The sequence below is a fragment of the Salmo salar genome, chromosome 29 (genome assembly GCF_965601325.2).
Source record: "Salmo salar chromosome 29, fSalSal1, whole genome shotgun sequence".
Classification (NCBI taxonomy): domain Eukaryota; kingdom Metazoa; phylum Chordata; class Actinopteri; order Salmoniformes; family Salmonidae; genus Salmo; species Salmo salar.
Window position 1 is genome coordinate 29,128,489 of NC_138319.1, and position 26,512 is coordinate 29,155,000.

The 26,512-nt window shown below is 46.9% G+C and overlaps 1 protein-coding gene across 1 annotated transcript in view; it reads left to right on the plus strand.

Annotated features, from left to right (window-relative positions):
- The first annotated feature begins 728 nt into the window (after nt 1-728).
- Nucleotides 729-26,512, plus strand: part of LOC106590524 (TRAF2 and NCK-interacting protein kinase-like) — a 68,564-nt gene continuing 42,780 nt past the window's right edge. Inside the window, exons 1-8 of the mRNA XM_082970780.1 lie at nt 729-1,127; nt 9,124-9,189; nt 16,216-16,272; nt 16,400-16,525; nt 16,807-16,917; nt 25,950-26,040; nt 26,193-26,323; nt 26,413-26,467. Of these exons, the coding sequence (XP_082826906.1) occupies nt 1,071-1,127; nt 9,124-9,189; nt 16,216-16,272; nt 16,400-16,525; nt 16,807-16,917; nt 25,950-26,040; nt 26,193-26,323; nt 26,413-26,467 (694 nt within the window). The 5' untranslated portion in view covers nt 729-1,070. The remainder of the gene's footprint in view (nt 1,128-9,123; nt 9,190-16,215; nt 16,273-16,399; nt 16,526-16,806; nt 16,918-25,949; nt 26,041-26,192; nt 26,324-26,412; nt 26,468-26,512) is intronic.

A 26,512-nucleotide genomic window follows, 5' to 3' on the forward strand; every position in this document is an offset into this window, starting at 1 on the left:
GGTATAGGGCAGACACTCCAGAACAAACATCCTTTTGATTCATTTTTTTTTGGGGGGGGGGGGACTGGGGGGGGGGGGATCTGTTGTTCCATGGTGTATATCTGTTAGTCAATGTGTTCGTCTGGGCTAATAGCAGTAAGGCCAAATTCAATGCTTCATCAAATAATATTTGTTATCTTAAAAAAATATATATATCTAAGTCAAACATGTAAATGGTCCTTGGTATGACCTCGTTAAAACAATTCTATATGTCAGCAGCTTAACGCTGCTTCAGTGATGCACAACAGTGAACACCAGTTTGTCATGTGCATATCACACACAAATCTTCTTTAGAATTAATTTGCAGTCAGGAATTGAGAATAGTCTTCAGCATACAAGACACACCGTTTTAAATAGTCGAGCGATGATGATGATGGTGAAGGTGGTGATGCTGTCGCTACTGCTGAGGAAGATATTAATGATGATGATGAGGAGGATCTTGATCGCGGTTGTGGTGTTGATGATATATATAAGCTTCATGTGTGGAGATGCAGCAGGAGACACAAAGAGACAATAAGACTAAGGAAATGATCCGTTTTATGGCACTTTAGACTGAAGATGCAATTAACCTTTCATGGTGGGGGGGGTCATATCTGTCCCACACACGCGTGCATGTGATATTGTGGGCGTCCCTGTTTTCAGGAGACCCGCCCGCTGCTCGTGCAGCCAGGCCACTCCTGTGAGCGCGAGACTACCCCGTTCCGGGGCGCTTTGCATTCTCTCGCTGTGTGTGTGTACAGTGTGTACGCAGCTGTGCTCTCTTGCGGAGTGTATGTGTTTTCACCATCCTCCGGTGGAGGGGGCCGTGTAAACGACTACAGCATGTAGGACCTGGATCACCTCGGTGTCTCGAGACGCGTTCCCCCGGGATCAAACGGAAAAACGGATTATATGACCCATTATTTATAGAATATTATTAACGGACGCCAAACAGGGATCTAACGGGGGATTTTAACAGCTGGATAAGGGAGGGGAGAGGGGGTTTCTCCTCGGTAAATGAGCGGAGAGGAAGCTTCCATTTTGAGAGAATCATGGCGAGCGACTCCCCGGCCCGGAGTCTGGATGAGATAGACCTGTCAGCACTACGGGTAAAGCGCGTGTGTGTGTGTGATAAAATTGGCACTGTATGAATGAGACGTTTTCTCGAGCACTTGCCCCATCCCCCGTTAACGACGGCCTCTTTGCACCGACTGTGTGTGTGTGGTTGTGGTCTTCGAGCCGTCGTGCGTCCGCTGATCAGATCATTGATTTAGATCAACCGATGTATGCTGGGGTGGCAGCTCACTCCCACGCGCGTTACAACCTCAGAAAGCCTTTTTCTCGCAACAATTGGAACGTGATGTAATGGAACCCTGGGTCTGTGTTTGTGTCTAATAGGCCCCTCTGTCTGTGTTTGTGTCTAATAGGCCCCTCTGTCTGTGTTTGTGTCTAATAAGCCCCTCTGTCTGTGTTTGTGTCTAATAGGCCCCTCTGTCTGTGTTTGTGTCTAATAAGCCCCTCTGTCTGTGTTTGTGTCTAATTGGCCCCTCTGTCTGTGTTTGTGTCTAATAGGCCCCTCTGTCTGTGTTTGTGTCTAATAGGCCCCTCTGTCTGTGTTTGTGTCTAATAGGCCCCTCTGTCTGTGTTTGTGTCTAATAGGCCCCTCTGTCTGTGTTTGTGTCTAATAGGCCCCTCTGTCTGTGTTTGTGTCTAATAGGCCCCTCTGTCTGTGTTTGTGTCTAATAAGCCCCTCTGTCTGTGTTTGTGTCTAATAGGCCCCTCTGTCTGTGTTTGTGTCTAATAGGCCCCTCTGTCTGTGTTTGTGTCTAATAAGCCCCTCTGTCTGTGTTTGTGTCTAATAGGGCCCTCTGTCTGTGTTCGTGTCTAATTGGCCCCTCTGTCTGTGTTTGTGTCTAATAGGCCCCTCTGTCTGTGTTTGTGTCTAATAGGCCCCTCTGTCTGTGTTTGTGTCTAATAGGCCCCTCTGTCTGTGTTTGTGTCTAATTGGCCCCTCTGTCTGTGTTTGTGTCTAATAGGCCCCTCTGTCTGTGTTTGTGTCTAATAGGCCCCTCTGTCTGTGTTTGTGTCTAATAGGCCCCTCTGTCTGTGTTTGTGTCTAATTGGCCCCTCTGTCTGTGTTTGTGTCTAATTGGCCCCTCTGTCTGTGTTTGGGGCAGATGTTATGCTGTCTGTCGCGGCATCACACACAGTTGAATTATATTAGAGAACAGCAGAAACTGGTTATGGGATTTTGTGAGGTCAGTGAACTCACAACACTCTGATGTGTGTGCGTTTGCATCCTCGAGAACAGGAATACCCAACGAGGTCCGGAGCCTGCTGGTTTTCTGTTCCACATGATCATTAATTGCACCCACCTGGTGTCCCAGGTCTAAATCGGTCCCTGATTAGATGGGAACAACGAAAAGAAGTAGGATTGGCTTCGAGATCGAGTTCAGTTTGAGGGCTCTAAGACAGTTGCCACCCCTCCACAAGCAAAGGAAATGTAAGACCACTGTTCTTTGTGCTGTGTGTTTTGACAGCCTCTGTAGTCTTACATAGTCATTACAGGCAGGTCGTTACGCAACAGGATCTTACCAGCAGCAGCAGGCTCAAGCCCCAACATGACAGGCTGGAGCGGCTGTGTCTGTCTGTCTGTCTGTCTGTCTGTCTGTCTGTCTGTCTGTCTGTAGATTACATTCTTGTCATATGGCTGTGAATGATGCACGTACTATGCAAACACGCATACATACACATTTGCGGCATCTGGATTGTAGAAATCTGGCACGTCCAACATCACGTTGACTCATTCACCCTCTCTCTCTCTCTCTCTCTCTCTCTCTCTCTCTCTCTCTCTCTCTCTCTCTCTCTCTCTCTAATAGACTTAAACAATTTGCAGCTTCTCAGCTCTTCTCTCTCTCTAATAGATGTATGACAGTTATTACCCACACTGCTGGCCTCTTGAGCTTTCGTCCAGATCTGCGGAGCGACTGGAAATGAGGTCACCCAGATGCTGGGAGCAGCACACTGCCCATGGTGGAGGATTTCCTTTTCCTGTCTTCCCTGGCCTCACTTCCCCCCAATCAAATCAAATTGTATTTGTCACATACACATGGTTAGCAGATGTTAATGCGAGTGTAGTGAAATGCTTGTGCTTCTAGTTCCGACCATGCATTAATATCTAACAAGTAATCTAACTTAACAATTTCACAACAACTACCTAATACACACAAGTGTAAAGGAATGAATACGAATATGTACATAAAAATATATGAATGAGTGATGGCCGAACGGCATAGGCAAGATGCAGTAGATGGTATAGAGTACAGTATATACATATGAGATGAGTAATGTAGGGTATGTAAACATTATATAAAGTGGCATTGTTTAGTGGCTAGTGATACATTTATTACATCAATTTTTAATTATTAAAGTGGCTAGAGATGAGTCAGTATGTTGGCAGCAGCCACTCAATGTTAGAGATGGCTGTTTAACAGTCTGATGGCCTTGAGATAGAAGCTGTTTTTCAGTCTCTCAGTCCCCGCTTTGATGCACCTGTACTGACCTCGCCTTCTGGATGATAGCGGGGTGAACAGGCAGTGGCTCGGGTGGTTGATGTCCTTGATGATCCTTTTGGCCTTCCTGTGACATCGGGTGCTGTAGGTGTCCTGGAGGACAGGTAGTTTGCCCCCGGTGATGTGTTGTGCAGACCTCACTACCCTCTGGAGAGCCTTACGGTTGTGACCAGGGATCATCAACTAGATCCAGCTGTGGGACCATTTTTTAAAAACATTTTTCTTGAGCGGATGTTCTGGCTGGCAGGACATAATTACAAATAATTTGTAGACTACAAAATGACCACAAGAAGCCCAAACAGATATTTCACAAAAACAGCATTTCAAACCTTACTTACATTTGTATACGATTACGTCTCTCTATTATGAGTGGGAATACTTGCGAAAATATGAAAAATAAAAATCACTTGGAGTTGATTTCCTGGTGTTTTTTATATCCAACATTGAAATTCAACAATAACTTGGGGGCCAAATAAAAACATAACCACCCATGGCCCAAATTCAGCCCGCGGGCCACCAGGTCTGGAACCCAGCTAGGGATATACCGGTATTAATATACCGGTATATAATTAATATACCTCTATAAAGGTATTTGAATGTTTGGTTTGTTAAATGTGATTAGGCGTTTGTAACGTCCATTTTTAGAGTTTACTTTCGCTACTTGAGTCATCTCTCTCTCCATGCCGCATTCCACACATAACTAGCCCCGCCCCTGTCAATCAAGGAGCTCATTTGTTTTTCCTCGACCAAGAGACACTTGCAGGGATGCACTGATATCACATTTTTGGCCGATATCCGATATTTTCCTTGTCAAAATAACGGATACAGATAACCAACATTAAAAAATGTAGCGCCCTTTTAAGCATTCTTGTACAGTTAAGTAGTTGAAACACACACACAGACACACTGACCAAAAAGTTATTTTGTTGGCATTTACATATGTCCCGTTATGAGTAAAACATAATCAAAACATATTTCTTCCATTTACTTGCTGTTTCGTTGTTAATTTGTTCAGTCGTTTCATTCTCAACCAGGATTTCATCATACATGTCAAGCAATGACGTTTCAGCTCTGTCTGTCCGTGGCCTCTTCTGTCGTGGGTCCTCTTCCTCGGTGTGTACTGTCACTGTGTCCGTTTCCATCTTGTCCAGATGTGTCTAGTGTGAAATGGCTAGCTAGTTAGCAGGGTGCGCGCTCATAGCGTTTCAGTCGGTGACGTCACTCGCTCTGAGACCTTGAAGTAGTTGTTCCCCTTGCTCTGCAAGGGCAGCGGCTTTTGTGGAGCGATGGGTAACGATGCTTCGTGGGAGGCAGTCGTTGATGTGTGCAGAGGGTCCCTGGTTCGAGCCCGGAGAGGGACGGAAGCTATACTGTTACACTAACATTTAACGTAAACCCTGTTTCTTGTCTGCATCAAAGTAGCGGTCCTTGTACCTAACATCGAGCGTGGTGGCGACACAGTAAAGAGGCTCAGAGAGAATGCCACCAAATCGCTTGTTCACAGCATCTAGTAGAGTACTTTTGCAAGTTTTAACCCCACAGTCTGTGTGGACAGTTTTGTTGAGCAGGTGTTTCACTGTCATGACAGAGGGTATCACGTCTGCTGCAGACACAGTTCATCAGCTTATTTCTCCAGTCAGTAGTTTGAATGGAGCTAGGAGTGTGTTCATGTTTCCAATGAGAGTCCACTGGTTTGTACTGATTGTTACAGGTAACTCGTAGTCGGCTGCTTACACGCCAAGCACTCGTTTTTGTTCCAGCAGGCTCTCCATCATGTAAAAGTACTGTTCCATCTGGTGGAAACGTCTTGCTTAAGCCTTTTCGTTTTCACTCCAAGTTGGGCCTAACTCTTGTTAGCTGATAAATGGACTGAGTCAAGTGAAACGTAATTAGCTTTACTGCCTGATAATATCAGTGATGGTGTAGAACTAAATCAGCTTGTTGTTTGTGCAACAGTACTTTCTAAATCAAAGAGGATTATGCAAAGCATGAATATGTTAGCTACATGAAGTACACTAAAAAGTGTGTGGACACCCCTTCAAATTAGTGAATTCTGCTATTTCAGCCACACCCGTTGCTGACAGCTGTATAAAATTGAGCACACAGCCATGCAAACTCCAAAGACAAACATTGGCAGTTGAATGGCCTTACTGAAGAGCTCAGTGACTTTCAACATGGCACCGTCATAGGATGCCACTTTTCCAACAAGTCAGTTCGTCAAATTTCTTCCCTGCTGGAGCAGCCTGGTCAACTGTAAGTGATGTTATTGTGAAGTGGAAACGTCTAGGACCAACAACGGCTCAGCTGTGAAGTGGTAGGCCACACAAGCTCACAGAACGGGACCGCCGAGTGCTGAAGCGCATATCTCACTACCGAGTACCAAACTGCCCCTGGAAGCAACGTCAACGCAAGAACTGTTCGTCTGGAGCTTCATGAAATGGTCTGGGGCTGTTTTTCATGGTTTGGGCTATGCCCCAATCTTAACACTACAGCATACAAGGACTTTTTAGACGAGTCTGTGCTTACAAATTTGTGGTAACAGTTTGGGGAAGGCCCTTTCCTGTTTCAGCATGACAATGCCCCATGCACAAAGCGAGGTCCATACATAAATTATTTATCGAGATCGGTGTGGAAGAACTTGACTGGCCTGCACAGAGCCCCGACCTCAACCCCATTGAACACCTTTGGGATGAATTGGAATGCCGACTGCGAGCCAGGCCTAATCACCCAACGTACGTACCCGACCTCACTAATGCTCTTGTGGCTGAATGGAAGCAATGTTCCAACATCTAGTGGAAAGCCTTCCCAGGAGAGTAGAGGCTGTTATAGCAGCAAAAAGGGGACCAACTCCATATTAATGCCCATGATTTTTGGAATGACATGTTCGATGAGCAGGTGTCCACATACTTTTGGTTATGGAGTGTAGCTAAGAGAAAACATTCAATGTAGCTAAAGTTTATAGGGTCCCCTAGGAAACATTTATCAACACTGTGGTTCCTACCCTGTCACAATAAGTCCTCCCTGGCATTTTAATTCATGCAACACTGTATTCAAAGTGCCTACTATTATATATATTTTTAACCTATATTTAACTAGGCAAGTCAGTTAAGTTAAGAACAAATTCTTATTTACAATGCTGGTCTAGGAGCAGTGGGTTAACTGCCTTGTTCAGGGGCAGAACAACAGATTTTTACCTTGTCAGCTTTGGGATTCGAACTAGCAACCTTTCGGTTACTGGCCCAACACTAACCACTATGCTACTTGCCGCCTCTAACTATAGAATTAGAATAATCATTCTATTTCCATGATTCCAACAGTTTTGATGTCAAAATTGCAATTGCAGCATTTGGTTAAAAATAAGGCCTAGATTGTTTATCCATATCATGCAGCCCTACGTAGCATGGTGGAAATGATCTCAGTGAGTGCAGGAAATGCAGAAATGGATGAAAATGCTGAAAATTGTTTTGGGTTGAAGTCTAATTAAACAGTACAAACCAATCAGACTGGAGAAAGACTCATTGAAATCTCTTAGAATGGATGTGTTGCCACCCTGGGATCACTCACTACCCATAAAGCACCCTGGGATCACTCACTACCCATAAAGCACCCTGGGATCACTCACTACCCATAAAGCACCCTGGGATCACTCACTACCCATAAAGCACCCTGGGATCACTCACTACCCATAAAGCACCCTGGGATCACTCACTACCCATAAAGCACCCTGGGATCACTCACTACCCATAAAGCACCCTGGGATCACTCACTACCCATAAAGCACCCTGGGATCACTCACTTCCCATAAAGCACCCTGGGATCACTCACTACCCATAAAGCACCCTGGGATCACTCACTACCCATAAAGCACCCTGGGATCACTCACTACCCATAAAGCACCCTGGGATCACTCACTACCCATAAAGCACCCTGGGATCACTCACTACTCATAAAGAAAATGTAACATTTTTATTATTCAAAAACATTAAATGCAGTCAAATAACATCATACCATCCAATTTACAAAAAACACCGTGTTATGATATTGGCCATATCGCCCTACACACACACACACACACACACACACACACACACACACACACACACACACACACACACACAGAGCGCGCTGAGGGGATCAGTAAATGAGGGGGTCAATACATTCATCAACTTCGAGACACCATAACTTGAGTGGTACAAAACAAGAAAATGAGCACAATATTCATATTGATATTTACACAGACATACGCACACAAACCCATGACTAATGCTTCCCCCTTTCTCACTCACTCACTCACTCACTCACTCACTCACTCACTCACACACTCACACACTCACTCACTCACGTTAAAAGATATCGATGTGAGTGGTGGTGCTAGTTGAAGGGAGAGTGTGTGGTAGGTCACCGCCTGTCTCTAGAGCAGTGTTCTAGGTTTAAAAGTGCTTCTGTTCGACCTTGAATAAAAAATGACTTAGATTTTTTGCAATTACCCTATGGAAGCATGTGGCTGATTTCAACTCCAGTCACCACTCCTCCCCTCACTCACTCACTCACTCACTCACTCACTCACTCACTCCTCACTCACTCACTGCCCCCCCACACACACACACACACACACACACACACACACACACACACACACACCACGTTCTATGGAGTCACAGTGTACCGCAATAGATCTCTGTCCTACTGTGTGTTTGCTCGTACACACTTGTGTGTGGGGTGGGGATCAGATTCCAGAGGGTCTGAATTCTTGAGAAAATACTTTCAATGCTTGACTAACCGCTCTCTATTTCCCCCTCTCTCTATTTCCCCCTCTCTCTATTTCTCTCTCTCTCCATTTCTCTCTCTCTCCATTTCTCTCTTGCTCTCTCTCTTTCTCTCTTTCTCTCTCTCTCTCTCTCTCTATTTCTCTCTCTCTATTTCTCTCTCCCTATTTCTATTTTCTCTCTCTCTCTCTCTCTCTCTCCCTATTTCTATTTTCTCTCTCTCGCTCTCTCCATTTCTCTCTCCCTCTTTCTATTTTCTCTCTCTCGCTCTCTCCATTTCTCTCTCTCTTTCTACTTTCTCTCGCTCTCTCCATTTCTCTCTCTCTTTCTACTTTCTCTCGCTCTCTCCATTTCTCTCTCTCTTTCTACTTTCTCTCTCTTTCTACATTCTCTCTCTCTACATTCTCTCTCTCTTTCTACATTCTCTCTCTCTTTCTACATTCTCTCTCTATTTCTACTTCTCTCTCTCTCGCTCTATTTCTACTCTCTCTCTCTTTCTACTTTCTCTCTCTCTCTTTCTACTTTCTCTCTCTCTCTCTTCTACTTTCTCTCTCTCTTTCTACTTTCTCACTCTCTCTTTCTAATTTCTCTCTCTCTCTCTATTTCTACTTTCTCTCTCTCTCTCTCTCTCTCTCTCTCTCTCTCTCTCTCTCTCTCTCTCTCTCTCTCTCTCTATATATATATATATATATATATATATATATATATATATATATATATATTTATTATTTATTTATTTATTTATTTATTTATTTCTCTCTCTCCAGGACCCAGCTGGTATATTTGAACTAGTGGAGTTGGTGGGAAATGGAACCTACGGTCAGGTCTACAAGGTAAGACACACCCCTCACCACACACTCAACCTATCAGACAGGAGCGTGCCTGATGACTCCTCCCACATGAGCTCTGATCAACCAAAACGGGCAGGTCAGCTCTGTCACCTTCCCTTGAACTGTAACGAGTTGCCAATGAGGGGAGAGAGTTGAGTTTTATTTTGACATTATTTTTTTTTTACTTCAGGGCACAGTCCAGAAACAACCCCTAGCCTAGCCCCTAAACCCAGGCACTTGTGAGCTTGTATCTCATACCTATTCAATATACATTAAGGGTAAGGCAATTCCACAGTAACGGAATGACGCTGAGACTTCGATTCCTCACTTTAAAATGTATGCCAAACAAAACACAAAGTTAAACAAGCCACATAACTCTATGCAGAAAGACAACTTTTAACAATTTCCACAAAGTTTTACAAAAAACTAATTTACTGGAAGAACAGTGCAGATGTAAAGTTTGGTAACAGAATGATTGTAAAATCCCCCTGAGTTTTTAATTTGACCAAGTTTTCCAAAAATTGTTAAATATCTACTCAGAATTAAGATTACAAGATGTTCTCACAAAGATACGACATGACACCTTGAGTTAGAAAAACGAATATTTTGGTCATAGAACATCAGTAAGTGAAGTGGCACGTTAGACGGAGCGTGCTCATGGGTCCCTGAACTGTACAGAAATGCATCATTATGTATGTTATCCTCTTCATGGTGTATCCTGAATAGTAACACAAAGGTAGACAAATGTAATATCCTTTTTTGCATGTTTGGGTATTATTCACACACAAGGAATTATTCTAATGAGCTTCGCTGCAAAACATAGAAGTCTATGTTTCACAAGTGTGGGCATCATCAGTACAGTAGAGTTCAGTACAATACAGTACATTGTACTGTAGTGTGCTCTGCTGTACTGACTGTACTGTAAATTTACTCTACTCTTCTGTCCTGGGGAGTGTGCTTTCCAAACTTGTGAAACAGACGTCTATGATTGGTTCAGATTTGAACTGACGAAATTCCAACTACGTTTGAATGTCTATGGACGTCCGGTGTTGGTCGGTGCTTAATTTGCGCCAGATACTGCCGGAACAGGATCCGGTAACTCTTCGTTTCACACCGTTTAGTTACGGTATCTATTTGGGCAGATCCGGTACCTGTCATGGCATGGAACATTTTATTTCCACTTTTTGCAATGTAAAACTTCAAATGAAAGCGATCGAAGTTCATTCGAGTTGCCTCTAAATTGTTAATTCTTCTGTCCCCGTAATGTGAAAAAAGTTGATTTCCAGCTTATTGTTTGCGCAACATTGCAACCTATGTTTGAGACCAACGTGTGGCCGTATGAGAAGCACGCGTCTCTCAAAGAACGAGAATGACATTCACTTTCTATGATCTCTCTCTGCTCTGATAGACATCAGCCTGCAAGGCAAAGTCGTGGCTATTTGAAGAATCTCAAATATAAAATATATTAGATTTGTTTAAAAAAAAATTGGGTTACTACATGATTCCATATGTGTTGTTTCATAGTTTTGATGTCTTCACTATTATTCTACAATGTAGAAAATAGTCACAAATAAAGAAAAACCCTTGAAATAGTAGGTGTTCTAAAACTTTTGACCGTCAGTGAATATAATTTATTTTCCTTATAGAATCAGGATTCTGGAGTCTCAAGTCAGAAGTAGATGTTCATCCACAATATTTCGTAAACTTACAGAAGGCAAATCATTTCTGAAAAACGAAATATGTTGATATTAGTTGGCAGGGGTCCCCCCCTTTGCTTTTGCTGCTATAACAGCCTCCACTCGTCTGGAAAGGCTTTCCATTAGATGTTGGAACATTGCTGCGAGGACTTGCTACCATTCAATCACGAGCATTTGTGAGGTCGTGCACTGATGTTGGGCAATTAGGCCTGGCTCGCAGTTGGCATTACAATTCCTCCCAAAGGTGTTCGATGGGGTTGAGGTCAGGGCTCTGTGCAGGCCAGTCAAGTTCTTCCACACCAATCTCGACATCCCATTTCTGTGTGGACCTCACTTTGTACATGGGGGCATTGTCATGCTGAAACAGGAAAGGGCCTTCCCCAAACTGTTGCCACAAATTTGGAAGCACAGTCATGTCTAGAATGTCATTGTATGCTGTAGTGTTAAAATTTCCTTTCACTGGAACTAAGGGGCCTAACCTGAACCATAAAAAACAGCCTCAGACCATTATTCCTCCTCCACCAAACTTTACAGTTGGCACTATGCATTGGGGCAGGTAGCATTCTCCTGGCATCTGCCAAACCCAGATTCATCAGTTGGACTGCCAGATCGTGAATTGTGATTCATCACTCCAGAAAACGGCATTTCCACTGCTCCAATGGCGGCGAGCTTTACACCACTCCAACCGACGCTTGCCATTGCACATGGTGATCTTAGGCTTGTGTGCGACTGCTTGGCCATGGAAACCCATTTCATGAATCTCATACGAACAGTTATTGTTCTGATGTTCCTTCCAAGGGCAGTTTGGAACTCGGAAGTGAGTGTTTCAACCGAGGACAGAAGACTTTTACGCGCCTCAGCACTCGGCGGTCCCATTCTGTGAGCTTGTGTGGCCTACCACTTTGTGGCTGAGCCGTTGTTGCTCCTAGACATTTTCACTTCTCAACAGCACTTACAGTTGACCGGAGCAGCTCTAACAGGGCAGAAATTTGACGAACTGACTTGTTGGAAAGGTGGCATCCTATGACGGTGCCACGTTGAAAGTCACTGAGCTCTTCAGTGAGGCCATTCTACAGCCAATGTTTGTCTATGGAGATTGCATGGCTGTGTGCTCGATTGTCAGCAACCGGTGTGGCTGAAATAGCCAAATCCCCTCATTTGAAAGGGTGTCCACATACTTTTGTATATATAGTGTAGCTAGGTATGTAAGTTAGGCTAACCAACTAACAACGCTGTTGAAGACACCAGGGGTTGGAGTTAGGGGTTGTTTTTGGATAAGGATCAGGTATCACTTGATGTGGTTGCAGTAAACTCTTTCTCTGCCAGGGACTTGATGTTCACATCAAACCGCCCTGATGCACTTGTTGCGAGCTAGCTTGTGGGATTACAGCCTCGGTCGGCTGTTCAGGGAGTCTGACAGACAGCGATATGTGGTTAGTGTGAAGCTGTTAGCCTGTTTGTTTTAGATGTTATCTAGCTTTTCACTAGAAGAGTGTTGTTTTGTAGGCCTCATAGCCCCTTCCATCTCTCTCTTTCTCTCTCTCTCTCTGACTGGCGTGTGGGGTCTTGTCAGTAGGGTAGCAGGTAACAGTACTCAGGGGGTCAGGAATGCGCTGAGTCTGAACCAAGGAGTGTTTATACACACACACACACACACACACACCACACACACACACACACACACACACACACACACACACACACACACACACACACACACACACACACATAAAGTCGGAAGAATGTTTGTCTCTGTTTACCACGCCATTGTCATTCGATCAGATTCCTTCTCTTATCTATTACTATATCTATGTTTCAAGTATTGTTTTATCTGGGTGGACAAAACACCTGCTCTTTCCTTGACATGACATATACTGACCAGGTGAAAGCTATGATCCCTTATTGATGTCACTTGTTAAAAACACTTCAATCAGTGTAGATGAAGGGGAGGAGACGGTTTATAGAAAGATTGTGTATGTGTTCCATTGAGGGTGAATGAGTAAGACGATAGATATGTGCCTTTGAATGGGGTATGGTAGTAGGTGCCAGGCGCACCGGTTTGAGTGTCAAACTGAAACGCTACTGTGTTTTTCACGCTCAACAGTTTCCTGTGTGGGTCAAGAATGGCCCACCATCCAAAGGATACCCAGCCAACTTGACACAACTGTGGGAAGCATTGGGGTCAACATGGGCCAGCATCCCTGTGGATTGCTTTCAACACCTTGTAGAATCAATATCCTGACAAATTGAGGCTGTTCTGAGGGGAAAAGGGGGTGCAACACAATATTAGGAAGGTGTTCTTAATGTTTTGTACACTCAATGTATATTTCTATATATATTGTTTTAAGCCCTTACAATCGTGGGATTTAGCCTATATGGATAGGGTAAGATTTAAATGTTTCTTGCAGAACAAATATGGAAAGCATAACCAAGGCTATTAGACTGAAGGTGAGGACACAACCGTTCAGCTGACACAAGACTGGATCCAAACATTACACTGTTGAATTTACTGTACCTTTCACTGCATTTGTTGATAACAAAATCTGAAAATACCCAGAATACATTATATAACCCCAAAAATGTACAAGGTTTTGAGGGAGAGGTCTAACTGGTGTCTTCAAGTGGCCACACACCTCTGCAACATTTGCAAAGTTCCTGATTAAATTCAATGCACTTTTATGACTCAAAGAAGAGTCAACTATAAGGTGTTTTTGTAGTTCTTCTAGCTGTGCCTTTGAGGAACTAGAGCAAGCACACTGGGAGTTGTTTTGTGTGGAACACAGTCCTGCATCCCCGCCATCACACAATTACTGTTGTTGTTTAGGCAATTCAAAAACGGTCCATTTTTAAATCACAATCTGGGTCAGGTAGGCATCATTCTATCTATTGCCAAAATAGCTATCTAAATGATAAAATACAATCTTAGTGTAAGGCTTTCACAAAGCAATTCAGAGGAGCAGATGGTCTTTTTGGTGCGCATGGGATGGAGTAATGAGGGCATTCAGATGGGTGGTCCGCAGCAAATGTTCTTCACAATACAACAAACAGGCTCATCGTGTTCAGGACAACCCAGGGTATAATGCCACGTCATCTTGTTACTGTTCTATATCAAGCATTGCGATCATAAGCGTTGACGCTGTATTTTACATGAGTTTTATGATATGGACATTTGCCTTGCTTGTATGACATCAAAACAGTCATCATCTTTCAAAATACATCGAGTCCTCTTAATTTAAAGCTTTCCCTCACTCAGACATCATTATTTTTGCAAAAGTTGCCCAATTAGCAGGAGGAATGGGGGCAACTTCTTGTCACGTGTGGTGCTCAAGTTCAGAGCGGCTGTCAGTCAAAACCCATACAGAGCTGGGAAGTGGAGACAGATCTCTGATGTCACATATAGCTTGTTACTGTACAGCCACTACGTTCCAAGTTAGGACCTTATCAGTGTCCAAATCTGCAATTCTTTCAACCTGTATACGGGTACGAGTGTGATGGGCTTCTCAGGATGTATAGTTGTCATCCAATCTGCTCCCACAGAACCATAAGCTACAAGCTTCCCAGGAAATTACACCTGATCTTGTTTTCTTCCTGTGTGTAATATACTTTCCGCATATCTGCCATTCCATTTCCGTTTAAGAGTGTGTGTTTTCTGGCGTGCGTGTGCGGGCTCGCGACCTAGCTTCACTGGTGTTGTGTAAGGGAGAGTGAGTCAGTATGCCCAGAGTGTTTAGGACAGTCAGCTACACACCTGGACCAAGCAGAGTCCTCTCTGTCTGTCTCTCTCTCGCTCTCTTCCTCTCTCTCTCTCTCTCTCTCTCTCTCTCTGTCTGTCTGTCTGTCTGTCTGTCTGTCTGTCTGTCTGTCTGTCTGTCTGTCTGTCTGTCTGTCTGTCTGTCTGTCTGTCTGTCTGTCTGTCTGTCTCATCTCTCTGTCTGTCTGTCTCATCTCTGTCTGTCTGTCTGTCTCATCTCTCTAGTCTCTGTCTGTCTGTCTCATCTCTCTAGTCTCTGTCTGTCTGTCTCATCTCTCTGTCTGTCTGTCTGTCTCATCTCTCTAGTCTCTGTCTGTCTGTCTGTCTGTCTGTCTGTCTGTCTGTCTGTCTGTCTGTCTGTCTGTCTGTCTGTCTGTCTGTCTGTCTGTCTGTCTGTCTGTCTGTCTGTCTCATCTCTCTAGTCTCTGTCTGTCTGTCTGTCTGTCTGTCTGTCTGTCTGTCTGTCTGTCTGTCTGTCTGTCTGTCTGTCTGTCTGTCTGTCTCGGCCTGGTAGGGCAGAATGGAGTTGTGGGTCGTCAGCTGTCTCACAGCATGTCTGAACGAGATGAGAGAGCGAGAGAGAGCGAACGGGGGGTGGCAGAGAGCGAGAGAGAAGGATGGCAGAGAAGGGAAAGGAAAGAACACTTTGGTTCAGCTTCTCTGCCCGTCAAATACAGTCAGTGTGTCTGACGCAATACTGAGAAACAACATACTGTATTATCTGTGTGTGTTACAGCAGTGATGTGTGAGTTCTTCCACTCTACACAGACACATGCTGACTCAATCCTCATCTTATGTTACATCTTGCTGTTTTTGGGCATTATTTAACTTCCCTACTGTAGCTGCCTCTGCTACACTGAGTGTACAAAACATTAAGAACACCTTCCTAATATTGTGTTGCACCCTCTTTTGCTCTCAGAACAGCCTCAATTCGTTGGGTCATGGACTCTACAAGGTGTTGAAAGCGTTCCACAGGGATTCTGGCCCATGTCGGCTTCCCACAGTTGTGTCGATTTGGCTAGATGTCCTTTGGGTGGTGGACCATTCTTGATACACACAGGAAACTGTTGAGAGTGAAAAACCCAGCATCATTGCAGTTCTTGACACACTCAAACCGATGCTCCTGGCACCTACCACCATACCCCATTCAAAGGCACTTAAATATGTTGTCTTGCCCATTCAACCTCTGAATGGCACACATACACAATCTATGTCTCAATTGTCTCAAGGCTTAAAAATCTTTAACCTGTCTCCTCCCCTTCATCTACACTGATTTGAAGTGGATTTAACAAGTGACATCAATAAGAGATCATAGACTGACCAGGTGAATCCAGGGGAAAGCTTTGTAATAGAAATAGGTGTTCCTAATGTTTTGTCAACTCAGTGTACAGATGGAGAATTGTCAGTGGGCATCAGCAGCAGTCCTGTGTGTGCTGGCCTGCTGTCAATCAGCCGTCTTTGTCAGGCTGAGAGCTGGGTGACAGGCTGTGGCTTTGGGACTAAAACACAAACCGGTTACATGATGGAACTGTTGGTAAAACTGCTTTATTTTAGATACTCATCTCTCTCTCTGTCTCTCAGGGTCGCCATGTCAAAACTGGCCAGCTTGCCGCTATCAAAGTTATGGACGTCACTGGCGTAAGTCACAGACGCACATAGAAAACCGTAAAAACCAAAAACTGCCATTCAGACTCATTTTGAGAAATCCCAAATCCTGTCGACTGTGTTTGTGTACCACTCTAAGGTGTGTGTGTGTGTGTTCCAGGATGAGGAAGAGGAGATTAAAGCAGAGATCAACATGTTGAAGAAGTACAGCCATCATCGGAACATTGCTACCTATTACGGTGCCTTCGTCAAGAAGAACCCTCCTGGCATCGATGACCAGCTATGGGTACGTATGCCTGTGTGTGCCTGTGTGAGTGCTGTTCAGTTTGGTGTGTGTTAATCCCTCCTCTCTCTCTCTCTCTCTCTCTCTCTCTCTCTCTCTCTCTCTCTCTCTCTCTCTCTCTCTCTCTCCTCTCTCTCTCTCTCTCTCTCTCTCTCTCTCTCTCTCTCTCTCTCTCTCTCTCTCTCTCTCTCTCTCTCTCTCTCTCTCTCTCTCTCCTCTCTCTCTCTCTCTCTCTCTCTCCTCTCTCTCTCTCTCTCTCTCTCTCTCTCTCTCTCTCTCTGTAGTTGGTGATGGAGTTCTGTGGGGCAGGCTCAGTAACAGATCTGATTAAGAACACCAAGGGGAACTCTCTGAAGGAGGAGTGGACTGCCTACATCTGCAGAGAGATCCTCAGGGTAGAATTCAGTTCAATTCAAAGGGCTTTATTGGCGTGGGAAACATGTTTACATTGCCAAAGCAAGTGACAAAGATAAGAAACAAACATGAAATAATCAATAAAAAATGAACGATAAACATTACACTCATGTTTCAAAGGAATAGAGACAGGTCAAATGTCATATTATGTATATATACAGTGTTGTAACGATGTGCAAATAGTTAAAGTACAAAAGGGAAAATAAATAAACATAAATATGGGTTGTATTTACAATGGTATTTGTTCTTCACTGGTTGCCCTTTTCTTGTGGCAACAGGTCACAAATCTTGCTGCTGTGACTGCACACAGTGGTATTTCACCCAGTAGACATGTGTAAAGGTTGCGGAACTGGTGGCAGGGAAGTCAGACGCAGGAGAGCAGAAATAGGTAATAGCCGGAGCAGTTTAATACAAAACCCACGGCAATACAAAAATAACCTACATGGGTACAAAACCCAACGCGCACCAGTAACATAGAGTACAAGCACTTACAAACAAACAATTCCACACAAGGACATGGAGGGAGCAGAGGGTTAAATACACAACAATTAATGAGGGAAATGGAAACCAGGTGTGTAAGAAAACAAGATAAAACAAATGGAAAATGAAAAGTGGATCGACGATGGCTAGAAGACCGGTGACGCCGACCGCCGAACATCGCCCGAACAAGGAGAGGAAACGACTTCGGTGGAAGTCGTGACAGTACCCCCCCTTGATGCGCGGCTCCAGCAGCGCACCGACACCGGCCTCGGGGACGACCCGCAGGGCGAGGTGCACGGCGATCCGGACGGAGACTGTGGAACTCCCGCAGCCTTGACGGGTCCAAAACGTCCTCCACCGGAACCCAGCATCTCTCCTCCGGACTGTACCCCTCCCAGTCCACGAGGTACTGAAGGCCCCGCGCCCGACGTCTCGAATCCAATATGGATCGAACGAAGTACGCCGGGGCCCCCTCGATGTCCAGAGGGGGCGGAGGAACCTCCCACACCTCAGACTCCTGGAGCGGGCCAGCCACCACCGGCCTGAGGAGAGACACATGGAACGAGGGGTTAATACGGTGATCTGGGGGAAGTTGTAACCTGTAACTCACCTCGTTCAGTCTCCTCAGGACTTTAAATGGCCCCACAATCAGCGGACCCAGCTTCCGGCAGGGCAGGCGGAGGGGCAGGTTTCGGGTCGAGACGCACCGGGGCCTCACTGCGGTGACGGTCTGCGCCGGCTTTCTGGCGCAGCACGGCGCACTGTAGGTGAACATGGGCGGCGTTCCATGTTTCCTCCGCGCGCCGGAACCAGTCGTCCACCGCAGGAGCCTCGGTCTGACTCTGATGCCAAGGAGCCAGAACCGGCTGATACCCCAGTACGCACTGGAAGGCAGAGAGGTAAGTGGAGGAGTGGCGGAGCGAGTTCTGGGCCATCTCTGCCCAGGGCACGAACGCTGCCCACTCCCCCAGCCGGTCATGGCAATAAGACCTCAGAAACCTACCCACATCCTGGTTTACTCTCTCCACCTACCCATTACTCTCGGGGTGAAAACCCGAGGTAAGGCTGATCGAGTTCCCAGACGTTCCATGAACGCCCTCCAGACCCTCGAAGTGAACTGGGGATCCCGATCAGACACTATGTCCTCAGGCACCCCATAGTGCCGGAAGACGTGTGTAAACAAGGTCTCCGCAGTCTGTAGGGCCGTAGGGAGACCGGGCAGCGGGAGGAGATGGCAGGACTTAGAGAAACGATCCACAACCACCAGGATCGTGGTGTTTCCCTGTGATGAGAGAAGATCGGTCAGGAACTCGATCGAGAGGTGTGACCATGGCCGCTGTGGAACGGGTAAGGTGTGTAGCTTACCTCTGGGCAGGTGCCTAGGAGCCTTACACTGGGCGCACACCGAGTAGGAGGAAACATACACCCTCAGGTCCTTAGCTAAAGTGGGCTACCAGTACTTCCCACTCAGACAGCGCACCATCCGACCGATGCCTGGATGACCGATGCCTGGATGACCAGAGGAGGGTGACGTGTGGGCCCAATAGACCAGCCGGTCATGGACAGCAGACGGAACGTACAGACACCCAGCGAGACACTGGAGGGGAGCGGGCTCTGCACGCAACGCCTGCTCAATGTCCTCGTCCAGCTCCCACACTACCGGCGCCACTAGTCAGGAGGCCGGGAGTATGGGGGTGGGATCCATGGGCTGCTCCTCTGTGTCATACAGCCGGGACAGTGTGTCTGCCTTCACGTTCTGGGAACCTGGTCTGTAAGAAAGGGTGAAAACAAAACGGGTGAAAAACATGGCCCACCTTGCCTGGCGAGGGTTCAGTCTCCTCGCCGCCCAGATGTACTCCAGATTGCGGTGGTCAGTCCAGATGAGAAAAGGGTGTTTAGCCCCCTCAAGCCAGTGTCTCCACACCTTCAGAGCCTTGACGACAGCCAACAGCTCCCGGTCCCCCACGTCATAATTTCGCTCCGCCGGGCTGAGCTTCCTCGAGAAGAAGGGGAGCTTCGGTGGTGTACCCGAGCGCTGAGAGAGCACAGCTCCTATCCCAGCCTCGGACGCGTCCACCTCCACTATGAATGCCAAAGAGGAATCCGGATGGGCCAGCACAGGAGCCGAGGTAAACAGAGCCCTCAGGTGACCAAAGGCCCTGTCCGCCTCAGCCGACCACTGCAAACGTACCGGTCCCCCCTTCAGTAGTGAGGTAATGGGAGCCTCTACCTGACCGGTAGTAATTGGCAAACCCTAGAAACCGCTGCACCTCCTTTACCGTGGTGGGAGTCAGCCAATTACGCACCAGGGACACATGCTCGGCGCATGTAGCGGAGTATATCAGAATGTTATCAATATACCCCACTACACCCTGCCCGTGCAGGTCCCTGAAAATCTTGTCTACAAAGGCTTGGAAGACTGAATGCGCTGATGGAGCATTCATCAACCCGTACGGCATGACGAGGTACTCATAATGCCCTGAGGTCGTACTGAACACAGTCTTCCACTTGTCTTCCTCCCGGATACGTACCAGGTTGTAAGCACTCCTGAGATCAAGTTTGGTGAAGAAGCGCTCCCCGTGCATTGACTCAATTGCCGTGGCGATAAGAGGTAGCGGGTTACTGTACCTCACAGTTATCTGATTAAGACCGATGATCAACACACGGGCGCAGACCTCCCTCCTTCTTCACAAAAAATAAACTCGAGGAGGCGGAGGAAGTGGAGGACCGAATGTACCCCTGACGCAGGGATTCGGAGACATATGTTTCCATAGCCACCGTCCGCTTGTGACAGAGGATAGACGTGACTCCTGGGAAGTGCAGCGTCTACCAGGAGATTTATCGCACAATCCCCCCGTCGATGGGTTGGTAATTGAGTCGCCTTCTTTTTGGAGAAGGCGAGAGCCAAATCGGCATATTCGGGGGGAATGCGCACGGTGGAGACCTGGTCTGGACTTTCCACCGTAGTAGCACCTTTGGAAACCCCTAAACACCTTCCCGAACACTCTTGCGACCACCCCGTGAGAGCCCTCCTTAGCCATGAAACAGTGGGGTCATGACAAGCTAACCAGGGTAGGCCTAGCACCATGGGAAACGCAGGAGAGTCAATGAGAAAGAGACTGATTCTGTCCGTGTGACACCCCCCCCCCCCCCCCCCCCCCACGTCACCATGCCCAGAGGAATGGGGGCCTCCCTAATCAACCCTGACCCTAACGGTCGACTATCTAAGGCGTGAACTGGGAAGGGTGTAGCCACAGGAACGATGGGGATCCCTAAACTATGGGCAAATGAACTGTCAACAAAATTCCCAGCCGCACCTGAATCGACGAACGCCTTATGCTGGGAATGCGGGGACAACTCAGGAAAGGTACGAGCAAAAACGTGTGCAACAGAGGGCTCTGGGTGAGAATGGTGCTTTCTCACCTGGGGTGACGCCCGAGTGCCCTGCCTGCTGCCTCGACCCCCAGAGGAACCAACCCGGCACCGACCGTCAGTGTGACCTCTGCGGCCACAGATCTCTGGTCTCCCTGAGCGCAGCACCTCCCAGCTCCATGGGCATCGGAGCAGTGGTGCTGGGGGATGGAACCAACAGACCCCGATCTGGACGTCCGCGGGTAGCCAGCAGGTTATCCAGCCGAATGGACAGGTCCACCAGCTGGTCGAAGGTAAGGGTGGTGTCCCTGCAGGCCAACTCTCAACGGATGTCCTCGCGCAAACTGCAGTGATTGTGGTTGATGAGGGCCCTGTCGTTCCATCCCGCTCAGGAGGCCGGGGTCCGAAAGTCCAAAGCGAACTCCTGTGCGCTCCTTGTCCCCTGCCGTAGGTGGAAAAGCTGTTCACCCGCCGCTCTGCCCTCAGGCGGGTGGTCGAAGACTGCCCGGAAACGACAGGTGAACTCCTCAAAGTTTGAACTCCTCAAACCCCAGTGTCCTGGCTAAATTCCCAATCTGGCCCTCATACCATCACGGCTGTCTAATCATCCCCAGCTTACAATTGGCTCATTCATCCCCCTCCTCTCCCCTGAAACTATTCCCCAGGTCGTTGCTGTAAATGAGAATGTGTTCTCAGTCAACTTACCTGGTAAAATAAATAAAATAAAAAAAGTGGTCTAACACCGCATCTCCTTCCACCCACACGGCGTTGGCCCACTCTAGGGCTTTCCCCGAGAGGCAAGAGATGAGGGCGGACACCCTCTCACAGCCCGAAGGAGCCGGGTGGACGGTTGCCAGGTATAAATCCAACTGCAGTAGGAAACCCTGGCAGCGGGCAGCCGTCCCATCGTACTCCCCGGGGAGGGTGAGGCGAATCCCACTGAAACCGGGTGCAGGGGGAGTGAGTAGTGGAGGCCCCTGTTGTGCTGGGGGAGGCACTGGAGGAACTCCCTGTCTCTCCCAGTGGTCCATGATTTGGACAACGCGGTCCATTGCGGTGCCTAGATGGTGGATCATCGCCTCTTGCTCCAGGACGCGCTCCTCGACCCTTATACCAGGGGCACCTGCTCCTGCTGACTCCATATGGTGGTGTGGAATTCTGTAAGGGTTGCGGAACTGGTGGCAGTGAAGTCAGATGCAGGAGAGCAGAAATAGGTAATAGCCGGAGCAGTTTAATACAAAACCCACGGCAATACAAAAATTAGCTACATGGGTACAAAACCCAAAACAAGACAAAACAAATGGAAAATGAAAAGTGGATCGACGATGGCTAGAAGACCAGTGACGCCGACCGCCGAACATCGCCCGAACAAGGAGAGGAAACGACTTCGGTGGAAGTCGTGACAATATGGCAGTTTATCAACATTGGATTTGTTTTCTAAATATTTGTGGGTCTGTGTAATCTGAAGGAAATATGTGTCTCTAATATTGTCATATATTTGGCAGGAGGTTAGGAAGTGCAGCTCAGTTTCCACCTCATTTTGTGGGCAGTGTGTGCACATAGCCTTCTAGTCTTCTCTTGAGAGCTAGGTCTGCCTACGGCGACCTTTGTGAATTGCAAGGCTATGCTCACTGAGTCTGTACATAGTCAAAGCTTTCCTTAATTTTGGGTCAGTCACAGTGGTCAGGTTTTCTGCCACTGTGTACTCTCTGTATAGGGCCAAATAACATTATAGTTTGCTTAGTTCTTTGGTAAATTCTTTCCAATGTGTCAAGTAATTCTCTTTTGGTTTTCTCATGATTTGGTTGGGTCTAATTGTGTTGCTGTCCTGGGGCTCTGTGGGGTCCGTTTGTGTTTGTGAACAGAGCCCCAGGACCAACTGGCTTAAGGGACTCTTCTCCAGGTTCATCTCGCTGTAGGTGATGGCTTTATCAAATCAAGTTTTTTGGTCACATACACATATTTAGCAGATGTTATTGCGGGTATAGCGAAATGCTTGTGTTCCTAGCTCAACCAGTGCAGTAATATCTAACAATTCACAACAATACACACTAATCTAAAAGAATGAAATTAAGAAATATATAAATATTAGATTGAGCAATGTCAGTGGCATTGACTAAAATACAGTATATACTAATGAGATGAGTAAAGCAGCATGTAAACATTGTGTTCCATTATTAAAGTGGCCAGTGTACCATTATTAAAGTGGCCAGTGTTCCATTATTAAAGTGGCTAGTGTTCCATTATTAAAGTGACTAGTGTTCCATTATTAAGGTGGCCAGTGATTCCAAGTCTATAGCAGCCTCTAAGGTGCAGGGTTACATAACTGGGTGGAAGCCGGCTAGTGATGGCTATTTAACAGTCCGATGGCCTTGAAATAGAAGCTGTTTTTCAGTCTCTCGGTCCCCGCTTTGATGCACCTGTACTGACCTCACCTTCTGGATGATAACGGGGTGAACTGGCAATGGCTCGGGTGGTTAATGTCCTTGATAATCTTTTTGGCCTTCCTGTGACATCGGGTGCTGTAGGTGTCCTGGAGGGCAGGCAGTGTGCTCCCGATGATGCATTGGGCAGACCGCACCACCCTCTGGAGAGCCCTGCAGTTGCGGGCGGTGCAGTTGCCGTACCAGGCGGTGATACAGCCTGACAGGATGCTCTCAATTGTGCATCTGTAAAAGTTTGTGAGTGTTTTAGGTGACAAGCCAAATTTCTTCAGCCTCCTAAGGTTGAAGAGATGCTTTTGCGCCGCCTTCACCACACTGTCTGTGTGGGTGGACCAATTCATTTTGTCCATCTACGCCAAGGAACTCGAAGTTTTCCACCTTCTCCACTGCGGTCCCATCGATGTGGATAGGGTTGTGCTACCTCTGCTGTTTCCTGAAGTCCACGATCAGCTCCTTCATTTTGTTGACGTTGAGTGAGAGGTTATTTTCCTGGCACCACTCTCCCAGGACCCTCACCTCCTCCCTGTAGGCTGTCTCATCATTGTTGGTAATCAGACCTACTACTGTTGTGTTGTCTGCAAACTTGATGATTGAGTTGGAGGCGTGCGTGGCCACGCAGTCATGGGTGAACAGGGAGTACAGGAGGGTGCTGAGCACGCATCCCTTGTGGGGCCCCAGTGTTGAGGATCAGCGGAGTGGAGGTGATGCTTCTTACCTTCACCCCCTGGACGCGGACCATCAGGAAGTCCAGGACCCAGTTGCACAGGGCGGGGTTCAGACCCAGGGCCCCGAGCTTAATGATGAGCTTGGAGGGTACTATGGTGTTGAATGCTGAGCTACAGTCAATGAACAGGATTCTTACATAGGTATTCCTCTTGTCCAGATCGGGTCTCCCGAGTGGGGCAGTGCAAGAGGCGACACTACAGTCCCTGGTTCGAATCCAGGCTAAATCACATCCGGCTGTGATTGTGAGTCAGATCGGGCGGTGCACAATTGGCTCAGCGTCGTCCGGATTTGGCTGTGGTAGGCCGTCATTGTAAATAAGAATTTGTTCTGAACTGACTTGCCTAGTTAAAGGTTAAATGTAAAAAAAATACAAATGTAAAAGATGGAAATGGGCAGTGTGCAGTGCGGTGGCAATTGCATCGTCTGTGGATCTATTGGGCCGGTATGCAAATTGATGTGGGTCTAGGGTGTTCGGTAAGGTAGAGGGGATACGATCTTTAACTAGTCTCTCAAAGCACTTCATGATGACAGAAGTGAGTGCTACGGGGCGATAGTCATTTCAGTTACCTTTGCTTTCTTGGGTACAGGAACAATGATGGACATCTTGAAGTGGGGACAGCAGACTGGGATAGGGAGAGATTGAATGTGTCCGTAAACACTCCAGCCAGCTGGTGGAAGGTTTGGGAGGTTATGGTAGGTTTGGGAATCACTTCCTTTTAGGTGGTTGTAGAATTTAACAGCTCTTTTCTGGATTTTGATAATTAGCGGGTATTGGCCTAATTCTGCTCTACATGCATTAATTGGTATTTTACGTTGTACACAGAGGATATTTTTGCAGAATTCTGCATGCAGAGTCTCAATTTGGTGTTTGTCCCATTTTGTGAATTCTTGTTTGGTGAGCGGAACCCAGACCTCACAACCATAAAGGCCAATGGGTTCTATAACTGATTCAAGTATTTTTAGCCAGATCCTAATTGGGATGTCAAATGTTATGTTCCCTTTGATGGCATAGATTAGAAGTTCCTTCTTGCCTTGTCACCCTCTCTCACCTCTCATTCTCTAACTCCCCCACATCTAAACTAATGCAATCAACATATTTGGAATGAAACCTGCTGACATGAAATAGTGATGAGTTTTGAGGGCACTATGGTGTTGAACACTGAGCTGTAGTCAATGAATAGCCTTCTCACATAGGTGTTCTTTTTGTCCAGGTGGGGAAAGGGCAGTGTGGAGTAGAAATTGCATCCTCTGTGGATCTGTTTGGGCGGTATGCAAATTGGAGTGGGTCTAGGGTTTCTGGGATAATGGTGTTGATGTGAGCCATGACCAGCCTTTCAAAGCACTTCATGGCTACAGACGTGAGTGCTACGTATCTGTAGTTGTTTAGGCAGGTTACCTTAGTGTTCTTGGGCACAGGGACCATGGTGGTCTGCTTGAAACGTGTTGGCATTACAGACTCCGTTAGGGACAGGTTGAAAATGGCAGTGAAGACACTTGTTGGTCAGCGCATGCTCAGAGTACACGTCCTGGTAATCCGTCTGGCCCTGCGTCCTGGTGAATGCGGATGTTGCCTGTAATCCATGTCTTCTGGTTGGGGTATGTACGTATAGTCACTCTGGGTACGACGTCATCGATGCACTTTTTGATGAAGCCAGTGACTGAAGTGGTGTACTCCTCAATGCCATCGGAAGAATCCAAGAACATATTCCAGTCTGTGCAAGCAAAACTGTCATGTAGCTTAGCATCTGCTTCATCTGACCACTTTTTTATTGACTGAGTCACTGGTGCTTCCTGCTTTAGTTTTTGCTTGTGAGCAGGAATCGGGATGATAGAATTATGGTCAGATTTGCCAAATCGAGGGAGAGCCTTGTACACGTTTCTGTGTATGGAGTGTGCCTTATAATAACCAACAGTTATCTCTCTCTCTCTCTCTCTCTCTCTCTCTCTCTCTCTCTCTCTCTCTCTCTCTCTCTCTCTCTCTCTCTCTCTAGGGTCTGACCCATCTCCACCAACACAAGGTCATCCACAGAGACATCAAGGGTCAGAACGTCCTGCTGACAGAGAACGCAGAGGTCAAACTGGGTGAGACACACAGACAAACAGGAAAACAGACAGACTGGCGGACAGACAGATCAAAATGTTTCACGTGTGTGTGTGTGTGTGTGTGTGGTGTGTGTGTGTGTGTGTGTGTGTGTGTGTGTGTGTGTGTGTGTGTGTGTGTGTGTGTGTTCCAGTGGACTTTGGTGTGAGTGCCCAGTTGGACCGTACGGTGGGGAGGAGGAACACGTTTATAGGGACGCCATATTGGATGGCTCCTGAAGTCATCGCCTGCGACGAGAACCCTGAGGCCACCTACGACTTCAAGGTACCACAGTAGGCTGTGTGTATGTCTGTTTGTGGCTTTAGTGTATTTTCCCTGGTCATCTCAATCCCTCCTCTCTCTCTGTCTTTCAGAGTGACCTGTGGTCTCTGGGTATTACGGCTATAGAGATGGCAGAAGGAGCACCGCGTAAGTACCAGTGTCTACCACAACATAACGTAGGCTGGCACAACA